Source organism: Musca autumnalis, unplaced genomic scaffold (assembly GCF_047663935.1).
Source record: "Musca autumnalis isolate F117 unplaced genomic scaffold, ASM4766393v1 scaffold_9, whole genome shotgun sequence".
Lineage (NCBI taxonomy): Eukaryota > Metazoa > Arthropoda > Insecta > Diptera > Muscidae > Musca > Musca autumnalis.
The window spans coordinates 1058700-1070354 of record NW_027412450.1 but is presented as its reverse complement, the minus strand read 5'-3'; the positions used below and the strand labels follow the sequence as shown (position 1 = coordinate 1070354).

Below are 11655 nucleotides of genomic sequence, written 5' to 3'. Positions count from 1 at the left end.
GCCACCAAGTTTTCTATAGAAAACGGTGGTCTCGCCACCAAGTTTTCTATAGAAAACGGTGGTCTCGCCACCAAGTTTTCTATAGAAAACGGTGGTCTCGCCACCAAGTTTTCTATAGAAAACGGTGGTCTCGCCACCAAGTTTTCTATAGAAAACGGTGGTCTCGCCACCAAGTTTTCTATAGAAAACGGTGGTCTCGCCACCAAGTTTTCTATAGAAAACGGTGGTCTCGCCACCAAGTTTTCTATAGAAAACGGTGGTCTCGCCACCAAGTTTTCTATAGAAAACGGTGGTCTCGCCACCAAGTTTTCTATAGAAAACGGTGGTCTCGCCACCAAGTTTTCTATAGAAAACGGTGGTCTCGCCACCAAGTTTTCTATAGAAAACGGTGGTCTCGCCACCAAGTTTTCTATAGAAAACGGTGGTCTCGCCACCAAGTTTTCTATAGAAAACGGTGGTCTCGCCACCAAGTTTTCTATAGAAAACGGTGGTCTCGCCACCAAGTTTTCTATAGAAAACGGTGGTCTCGCCACCAAGTTTTCTATAGAAAACGGTGGTCTCGCCACCAAGTTTTCTATAGAAAACGGTGGTCTCGCCACCAAGTTTTCTATAGAAAACGGTGGTCTCGCCACCAAGTTTTCTATAGAAAACGGTGGTCTCGCCACCAAGTTTTCTGTAGAAAACGAGACCTTTTTCTATTTTATCCATAGAATACTATCTCCTTTTCTATAGAAAGCCTGCTTGTGACTTCCAAAACTACTGGAGAAAATGCCGATTGGTGACCCCATCCATACGACAGATACAAAAATCAAAACAAAGACATAAACATAGTAAAATCAATACTGTCTTTTATTTAAAAACAAGACATTTTTATAACGGCTCTTGCTTATTGACCAGCTTCAGGAATTGCGAAAGATATAAGTATGTCCGATTCACATTGCGGATTGTATTTCTTACATTCCATTCCTGCTTCTTAGATCAGTCTTTCAGAGGCCTTATCCTCAGTTTTATCAGCACTTTTTCTCCACAAATAGTATACCTTCTTTATGCCCGAGGTTATGATTAGTTTGGCACACTCGTTGCAAGGATACAGCGTTGTATAAATTGTGGCCTCTCTTATATTCAACTGAGTTGTTTTAAGTATGGCATTAGCCTCAGCATGTACGACATATAGCATTTTATTTTCCAAGGTAGTAGGGTCTTTCGTCTTGTTCAAACTTAGCTTAGAGTTTTTTTCTTTAACCACTGGGAAATCCATTATAGCCAACGGACACAATACGTTCTTCCGTACTGACAATCACGGCACCAACTTGTCTATCAGGATCTTTACTACATTTTTCCGCTAGCAATGCAGTGGCCATATAAAAATCTTCTCGTTCAAGGGCACCTTTACGGGGTGCAGCTGTGGCCATGCTGTGTGAGAAGTAAAACAATTATTATTAAGTTACGAAGGGAAAACTACAAAACAAGAAATAGAATGGCAAATTTCCTATAGAAACGACTATTCAGCCAGGCTCTTATGGAATATGATGCTTAAGACATTTACAGGCAGGGTAACGTGTTGGGTTTGTGCATGGTGGAATAATAAGGTGTAACGCCAAAAACAGCTGATCTTCATTCCAGTTGTCAAAATGCGTTATTGTGAATAAAATTACATACCAAATGTAAACAAGCAATTCACAGTAATGCATTATTGTGAGCAAATTTGACGTTTGACATGATTTGATGTAACACCTTCTTATGCTTGGTTTACATTTACTAAATCCACTCGATTTCAACTGTCAATTCAATTGCATAAACGTCAAATGAAATCCAATGGATTTCAGATGAGATTTCATTTGACGTATGCGCAAAGGAATTGACAGTTAAAATCGAGTGGATTTCGTAAATTAATGGCGCCTTCTCGGTATTGTAGATTTGAGAAATTGAAAATTTTCCCAATTTTTTATTTCCCCAAATTACCCTGCGTTTACAAATGACAGGACAGTTGACTGCATGTATTGATTGTCAAAATCCCACAACTTGCCTGTGTGACGTAGGCGTCCCGACAACTGCAAAAACAGTTGTAAAATTTTGAATGAAAATCGTCGATTTCTTTTTGTTTTCCCTTCACATATTTTGTTTTTAACACATTTCAATTATTATCTCACACATTTTTACAAAAAATGTCAAAATTTTGTTAACCCGGCTGTCTGTGAAAGAATGATGGACAGCTGGTAGCCAAATGACAAATGTATGTATTCAGTTTGGACGAGGTTTTTATAGGGAAAATTCCAGAGGCGACACTCTGTCCTGACCTCCAGTTAGAAAACGAAAAATCAACAACTTTGTTCTACAAAAAACTGAAATTGAACATTCCTAGTATGAGGAAATGTTCTTTGTGACTCTATCTTTCATTCCATGTATTCAGTTTGGACGAGGTTTGTATAAGGAATATTCCAGAGGCGATAATCGGTCCTGACCTCCAGTTGGAAAACGGAAAATCGACAACTTTGTTCTACAAAAAACTGAAATTGAACATTCCTAGTATGAGGAAATGTTCTCTGGGACTCTATCTTTCATTCCATGTATTCAGTTTGGACGAGGTTTGTATAGGGAAGATTCCAGAGGCGACACTCTGTCCTGACCTCCAGTTGGAAAACGGAAAATCGACAACTTTCTTCTACAAAAACAGAAATTGAACATTCCTGGTATGAGGAAATGTTCTCTGGGACTCTATCTTTCATTCCATGTATTCAGTTTGGACGAGGTTTTTATAGGGAAGATTCCAGAGGCGATAATCGGTCCTGACCTCCAGTTGGAAAACGGAAAATCGACAACTTTGTTCTACAAAAAACTGAAATTGAACATTCCTAGTATGAGGAAATGTTCTCTGGGACTCTATCTTTCATTCCATGTATTCAGTTTGGACGAGGTTTGTATAGGGAAGATTCCAGAGGCGATAATCGGTCCTGACCTTCAGTTGGAAAACGGAAAATCGACAACTTTGTTCTACAAAAAACTGAAATTGAACATTCCTAGTTAGAGGAAATGTTCTTTGTGACACTATCTTTCATTCCATGTATTTAGTTTGGACGAGGTTTGTATAGGGAAGATTCCAGAGGCGATACTCTGTCCTGACCTCCAGTTGGAAAACGGAAAATCGACAACTTTGTTCTACAAAAAACTGAAATTGAACATTCCTAGTATAAGGAAATGTTCTACGGGACTCTATCTTTCATTCCATGTTTTCAGTTTGAACGAGGTTTGTATAGGGAAGATTCCAGAGGCGATAATCCGTCCTGACCTCCAGTTGGAAAACGGAAAATCGACAACTTTGTTCTACAAAAAACTGAAATTGAACATTCCTAGTATGAGGAAATGTTCTCTGGGACTCTATCTTTCATTCCATGTATTCAGTTTGGACGAGGTTTGTATAGGGAAGATTCCAGAGGCGACACTCTGTCCTGACCTCCAGTTAGAAAACGAAAAATCAACAACTTTGTTCAACAAAAAACTGAAATTGAACATTACTAGTATGGGGAAATGTTCTCTGGGACTTTATCTTTCACTCCATGTATTCAGTTTGGACGAGGTTTGTATAGGGAAGATTCCAGAGGCGATACTCTGTCCTGACCTCCAGTTGGAAAACGGAAAATCGACAACTTTGTTCTACAAAAAACTGAAATTGAACATTCCTGGTATGAGGAAATGTTCTTTGTGACTCTATCTTTCACTCCATGTATTCAGTTTGGACGAGGTGTGTATAAGGAAGATTCCAGAGGCGATACTCTGTCCTGACCTCCAGTTGGAAAACGGAAAATCGACAACTTTGTTCTACAAAAAACTGAAATTGAACATTCCTAGTATGAGGAAATGTTCTCTGGGACTTTATCTTTCATTCCATGTACTCAGTTTGGACGAGGTTTGTATAGGGAAAATTCCAGAGGCGATACTCTGTCCTGACCTCCAGTTAGAAAACGGAAAATCGACAACTTTGTTCTATAAAAAACTGAAATTGAACATTCCTAGTATGAGGAAATGTTCTCTGGGACTCTATCTTTCATTCCATATATTCAGTTTGGACGAGGTTTGTATAGGAAAGATTCCAGAGGCGATAATCGGTCCTGACTTCCAGTTGGAAAACGGAAAATCGACAACTTTGTTCTACAAAAAACTGAAATTGAACATTCCTAGTATGAGGAAATGTTCTTTGGGACTCTATCTTTCATTCCATGTATTCAGTTTGGACGAGGTTTGTATAGGGAAGATTCCAGAGGCGACACTCTGTCCTGACCTCCAGTTGGAAAACGGAAAATCGACAACTTTGTTCTACAAAAAACTGAAATTGAACATTCCTAGTATGAGGAAATGTTCTCTGGGACTCTATCTTTCATTCCATGTATTCAGTTTGGACGAGGTTTGTATAGGGAAGATTCCAGAGGCGACACTCTGTCCTGACCTCCAGTTGGAAAACGGAAAATCGACAACTTTGTTCTACAAAAAAACTGAAATTGAACATTCCTAGTATGAGAACATGTTCTGTGGGACTCTATCCTTCATTCCATGCATTCAGGTTGGACGAGGTTTGTATAGGGAAGATTCCAGAGGCGACACTCTGTCCTGAGCTCCAGTTAGAAAACGAAAAATCAACAACTTTGTTCTACAAAAAACTGAAATTGAGCATTCCTAGTATGAGAAAATGTTCTCTGGGACTCTATCTTTCATTCCATGTATTCAGTCTGGACGAGGTTTGCATAGGAAAGATTTCAGAGGCGATACTCTGTCCTGACCTCCAGTTAGAAAACGGAAAATCGACGACTTTGTTCTACAAAAAACTGAAATTGAACATTCCTTATATGAGGAAATGTTCTTTTGGACTCTATCTTTCATTCCATGTATTCAGTTTGGACGATGTTTGTATAGGGAAGATTCCAGAGGCGATAATCGGTCCTGACCTCCAGTTGGAAAACGGAAAATCGACAACTTTGTTCTATAAAAAACTGAAATTTAACATTCCTAGTATGAGGAAATGTTCTCTGGGCCTCTATCTTTCATTCCATATATTCAGTTTGGACGAGGTTTGTATAGGAAAGATTCCAGAGGCGATAATCGGTCCTGACTTCCAGTTGGAAAACGGAAAATCGACAACTTTGTTCTACAAAAAACTGAAATTGAACATTCCTAGTATGAGGAAATGTTCTTTGGGACTCTATCTTTCATTCCATGTATTCAGTTTGGACGAGGTTTGTATAGGGAAGATTCCAGAGGCGACACTCTGTCCTGACCTCCAGTTGGAAAACGGAAAATCGACAACTTTGTTCCACAAAAAACTAAAATTGAGCATTCCTAGTATGAGGAAATGTTCTCTGGGACTCTATCTTTAATGCCATGCATTCAGGTTGGACGAGGTTTGTATAGGGAAGATTCCAGAGGCGACACTCTGTCCTGAGCTCCAGTTAGAAAACGAAAAATCAACAACTTTGTTCTACAAAAAAACTGAAATGGAGCATTCCTAGTATGAGGAAATGTTCTCTGGGACTCTATCTTTCATTCCATGTATTCAGTCTGGACGAGGTTTGTATAGGAAAGATTCCAGAGGCGATAATCGGTCCTGACTTCCAGTTGGAAAACGGAAAATCGACAACTTTGTTCTACAAAAAACTGAAATTGAACATTCCTAGTATGAGGAAATGTTCTTTGGGACTCTATCTTTCATTCCATGTATTCAGTTTGGACGAGGTTTGTATAGGGAAGATTCCAGAGGCGATAATCGGTCCTGACCTGCAGTTGGAAAACGGAAAATCGACAACTTTGTTCTACAAAAAACTGAAATTGAACATGCCTAGTATGAGGAAATGTTCTCTGGGACTCTATCTTTCATTCCATGTATTCAGTTTGGACGAGGTTTGTATAGGGAAGATTCCAGAGGCGACACTCTGTCCTGACCTCCAGTTGGAAAACGGAAAATCGACAACTTTGTTCTACAAAAAAACTGAAATTGAACATTCCTAGTATGAGAAAATGTTCTGTGGGACTCTATCCTTCATTCCATGTATTCAGTGTGGAAGAGGTTTGTATAGGGAAGATTCCAGAGGCGATAATCGGTCCTGACCTGCAGTTGGAAAACGGAAAATCGACAACTTTGTTCTACAAAAAACTGAAATTGAACATGCCTAGTATGAGGAAATGTTCTCTGGGACTCTATCTTTCATTCCATGTATTCAGTTTGGACGAGGTTTGTATAGGTAAGATTCCAGAGGCGACACTCTGTCCTGACCTCCAGTTAGAAAACGAAATATCAACAACTTTGTTCTACAAAAAAATGAAATTGAACATTCCTGGTATGAGGAAATGTTCTCTGGGACTCTACCTTTCATTCTATGTGTTCAGTTTGGACAAGGTTTGTATAGGGAAGATTCCAGAGGCGATAATCGGTCCTGACCTCCAGTTGGAAAACGGAAAATCGACAACTTTGTTCTACAAAAAACTGAAATTTAACATTCCTAGTATGAGTAAATGTTCTCTGGGACTTTATCTTTAATTCCATGTATTCAGTTTGGACGAGGTTTGTATAGGGAAGATTCCAGAGGCGACACTCTCTCCTGACCTCCAGTTAGAAAACGAAAAATCAACAACTTTGTTCTACAAAAAACTGAAATTGAACATTCCTAGTATGAGGAAATGTTCTCTGGGACTCTATCTTTCATTCCATGTATTCAGTTTGGACGAGGTTTGTATAGGGAAGATTCCAGAGGCGACACTCTGTCCAGACCTCCAGTTGGAAAACGAAAAATCGACAACTTTGTTCTACAAAAAACTGAAATTGAACATTCCTAGTATGAGAAAATGTTCTCTGGGACTCTATCTTTCATTCCATGTATTCAGTTTGGACGAGGTTTGTATAGGTAAGATTCCAGAGGCGACACTCTGTCCTGACCTCCAGTTAGAAAACGAAAAATCAACAACTTTGTTCTACAAAAAACTGAAATTGAACATTCTTTGTATGAGGAAATGTTCTCTGGGAACATGTATTCAGTTTGGACGAGGTTTGTATAGGGAAGATTCCAGAGGCGATACTCTGACCTGACCTCCAGTTGGAAAACGGAAAATCGACAACTTTGTTCTACAAAAAACTGAAATTGAACATTCCTAGTATGAGGAAATGTTTTCTGGGACTCTATCTTTCATTCCATGTATTCAGTTTGAACGAGGTTTGTATAGGGAAGATTCCAGAGGCGATACTCTGTCCTGACCTCCAGTTGGAAAACGGAAAATCGACAACTTTGTTCTACAAAAAACTGAAATTGAACATTCCTAGTATGAGGAAATGTTCTCTGGGACTCTATCTTTCATTCTAAGTATTCAGTTTGGACGAGGTTTGTGTAGGGAAGATTCCAGAGGCGATACTCTGTCCTGACCACCGGTCAAATCTAAGTTCAAAACTATGCGTAATTTGAATGGTTTCGTAACGTTGATGTACATTAAACTCTTGAAAATTACTTAAGTTTTATTATTTATAGTTAGCTTAATGATTACTAGAGTTTTTCATTCATAATTTTATTAAATTATTAATTATAATATTCGTCGTTAACTTTTTTCGTCAGCAGGGTTAAAAAATAGTACTAAATGTGAATTTTGGACGTTCTGTGTCACCCTATGAATTTCGATAACTCTGTGTTATCGAAAGTTAGCGACGTCGCTTACTTCACGCAGGTAATATTTTGTAGTTGCTGGACGGTTGGCAGTTATCGATAATTCTGAAAAATCGGCAGTCATAACTGATCGTGTGTACCCCGCTTTATGTGGTTGCATTGTGAATGACAAAAATGAACGGCCACACTAGCAAGCAACAACAAAGCTGTCATTCAAAACTGACAATGTGTACTCAGCTTTATATAGGCAAAAAACAATTGCTTTTATTTAATAAAAGTACTCAAAAATACAATTAACTTACTTCGAAAAATTTGTACTTGTGACTACGGACTTACCTTTCTCACATCTACAACACCAAAAATTCGCTTAATTTCTATTAATTTCAATAAATTTTAGGTTGGGGTTTTTAATCCTATAATATCGATAGAAAAAAATAACTACCGATGTTGAATTTTTAAAAAAGAATCGATACAATCGATAGTGACATCGATTTTTGCCCGTTCAAAATCGATCACAGTATAATCGAGTATTCGATTTTCCCTCCAGACCATGGCACAATAATACAGGTACATCGGCAAAAACAGCTGATTATCACATTTGTTGTCAAACTGCATTATTGTGAATAAAATTACATACAAAAGGTAAACAAGCAATTCACAGTAATGCGTTATTTTGACTTTCGGTTTGGTAAATGGCCCGATTATTGTTATTGATGTATATGTGATATTCGTCATTATAATTAAAATCGCAAAAATGAAAAGTCTTGTTTTATTAGTCGCTAATTTCGCGATATCTTCGTTGTTTGACCACCTACGACAACCTGCGTTATATCGCTGTAAAGGTGATATATTCTACTTTCATTAGCTTTTGATATACCCCTTATAGATGCGGAGATATTCGCTTTGAAATAAAACGTTGAATTTTTCTCCAAATAAGTTTTTTGCTCTTTCCGATCCCTGAATATTATCCGACCATCACCAAAATCAATATGCCTCTTTTTCCCCTTCTGTAGTGCGATTCTCTAACTCATTTTTTGAGTTACCGACAAATGTCGGTAAAATTAAAATGCTTAAAATTTCGGTAGTTAACGATATTATTCGGTAAGTTAGCGACTAACAAGAAGTAGTCGTAAAGTTCTACCGATAGCAACAATGTTGTCAACTTTTATTTGAACTTTTCATTCATAATTTTGCGTTTTAATGTTACCGATTTTTGTCGGTAACTCAAAAAATGTGTTATAGAATCGCACTACTGAACCCTCATCAACACCCAAAATTTGGTGACGATCCGATCAAAATTGCGACCTGTAGCGTGATTACCAGGTTTAGATGGACAGACGGATGGACACACATAGCCAGATCGACTCAGCTCGTCGAGATATTCATTTTGGCATATATAAGTATGGGTCTACGATAGAGCTGGCAAAACATCGATATTCCCAACATTAGATATTTTCGATATTAAGGCCTACGTACATAACTAGGCGTTTACACTAGACAGTTTATCTTCAAATACAACTCTGATTTACTAACACATACATACATTTGTCATTTGGCTACCAGCTGTCCATCATTCTTTCACAGACAGCCGGGTTAACAAAATTTTGACATTTTTTGTAAAAATGTGTGAGATAATAATTGAAATGTGTTGAAAACAAAAGAACATGAACAAAAATAAAATATGTGAACGGAAAACAAAAGGAATTCGATGATTTCATTCATAATTTTACAACTGTTTTTGCAGTTGTCTGGACGCCTACGTCACAAAGGCAAGTTTTGTGATTTTGACAACCAATACATGAAGTCAACTGTCCTGTCATTTGTAAACGCTGGGTAAGCTGCCTCGCCTGGTTGCATTGCTTGCTTCTGATAAAAGAATAAAAAAGAAAAGGGCAACCCAGTTCGAAATTTGCTCGGCCTCCTTTATTCTTATTATGTCAAAAATTAAGCAGGAAAGCAAGGCAAATCAGCTTATGTGCCCAGGCCTTTATAGTTTAAAAAATCGACTGCTATCGATATTATCGCTAATCTGTCACAACCATTACTTTGGAAATGAAAATGGCGGAAATGTATACGCTTTTGTTGGCATTTTGCACAAATAGTTCACAGAAATCAAAAAGAAGAAAAAACAATTGCTTTTATTTAATTAAAATACATTTTACTTTTTCGAAAAGTTTGTACGTGTGACTACCAACTTACTTCCTTACATCCACAAAACCGAAAAACCGCGAATTTCTATCAATTTCAGTGAATTTTAGGTTAGAGGTTTTAAATCCGATAATATCGATAGACAAAACTATCTATCGATATTGTATTTTTAAAAAATAATCGATAATATCGATAGTGCCATCGATTTTTTTGCCAGCTCTAGTCTACGACCATTATTTCGATACGTTACAAACTTTTTGGCCAAAACCAACTTATAATACCCTCCCCACATAGTGGTGTAGGCCCTACACTGTAGGGTATAAAAAGTTCAAAGAAAAGGCAACCCTCTTGCTATCGGTAGAACTTTACGACTACTTTTGATTCGTCGCAAACTTACGGAATAATGTCGTTAATTACCGAAATTATAAGCATTTACAGCCAGTTTCTGTATGTCGAAAAAAGAATGTATGCGAGTGAAACACATCCGAACTTTAGTTTTCGAAATAATTTTACCTTTGCTTTTGCTTCAAAACAAAAAACAAATTTGAAAAACATACAAGAGTTTGGACGTTTTTCTTTCGCACACATTCTTCTTTCGACATACAGAAACAGGCTGTTAATTTTAACAATTTCTGTCGGTAACTCAAAAAATATGTTAAAACGCCTGTTATGCTTGGTTTACATTTACGAAATCTACTCGATTTCAACTGTCAATTCCATTGCTTAAACGTCAAATGAAATCTACTTGATTTCAGATGGGATTTCATTTGACGTGTACACAAAGGAATTGACAGTTGAAATCGACTCGACGTATACGCAAAGGAATTGAAATTTGAAACCCAGTGGGTTTGTTATATCCGGTTATATATAAACGTACTATTAGATTATGAACTTGTACTATGATTTAAACTGTCAATGCCATAGAATATACGTCAAATAAAATCCATTGGATTTAGAACTACGATTTATTTGACGTATATACTATGGAATTGATCGAGTGGATTTATAAGTCTAAACGTGCTATAAGGTAGAAACAGAATCAATCGTTGCTTGCTTCCCAAGTCTCGGTCCACACTAGAGTAATTTCTATGAAAAAAATTCATGAAATTACGCGTCCCCAGAGCGAGTTCCATAGTAGAAGATTAATATTAAAGAATTGCTGCAGTGGGAACTCAATCTAAGAACACATAATTTCATGAAATATGATCAATGAAATTGCTCAATTGTGGACCGGGACCAAATGTCAACTTATAAAGGAATGGCAGAGCCTCTTTGCCAATCCGCCTGCGTTCCTCTTTGGGAGGCTCACGCATTCCTTTATAATTTGACATTTGGGAAACAAGCAACAATTGATTCTCAATAATAGTACGTTTAGACTTATAAATCCACTCGATTTCTAATGTCAATTCCATAGTATATACGTCAAATAAATCATAGTTCTAAATCCACTCGATTTTATTTGACGTATATTCTATGGTATTGACAGTTTAAATCATAATACAAGTTCATAGTCTAACAGGCGTTTAAGCCATGGTGGAATAAGATGGTTTTACACATGGCACAATAATACCGGGAAAAACAGTTGATTATCACACTAGTTGTCAAAATGTATTATTGTGAATAAAATCATATACAGAAGGTAAACAAGCAATTCACAGTAATGCTTTATTGTGAACAATTTTGACATTTGGTATGATTTGATGTAGCACCTTCTTATTCCACCATGGATTTGATGTAATTTGATGTAACAAATCATACCAAACGTCAAATTTGGTCACAATAATGTATTATTGTGAGTTGCTTGTTTACATTTTGTATGTGTTTTTATTCACAATAATGAATTTTGACAACTAGTGTGATAACCAGCTGTTTT

At 37.2% G+C, this 11655-nt stretch overlaps 1 protein-coding gene across 1 annotated transcript; it reads right to left on the bottom strand.

Moving 5' to 3' along the window:
• Nucleotides 1-970: 970 nt before the first annotated feature.
• Nucleotides 971-1412, bottom strand: LOC141388255 (probable deoxycytidylate deaminase). The gene is made up of 2 exons (XM_073958277.1): nt 1244-1412; nt 971-1200 (listed from the first exon to the last, which is right to left on the bottom strand). The coding sequence occupies exons 1-2, from the start codon at nt 1410-1412 to the stop codon at nt 974-976; spliced, it is 396 nt and encodes a 131-aa protein (XP_073814378.1). The 3' UTR covers nt 971-973.
• Between the last annotated feature and the right edge of the window lie 10243 nt (nt 1413-11655).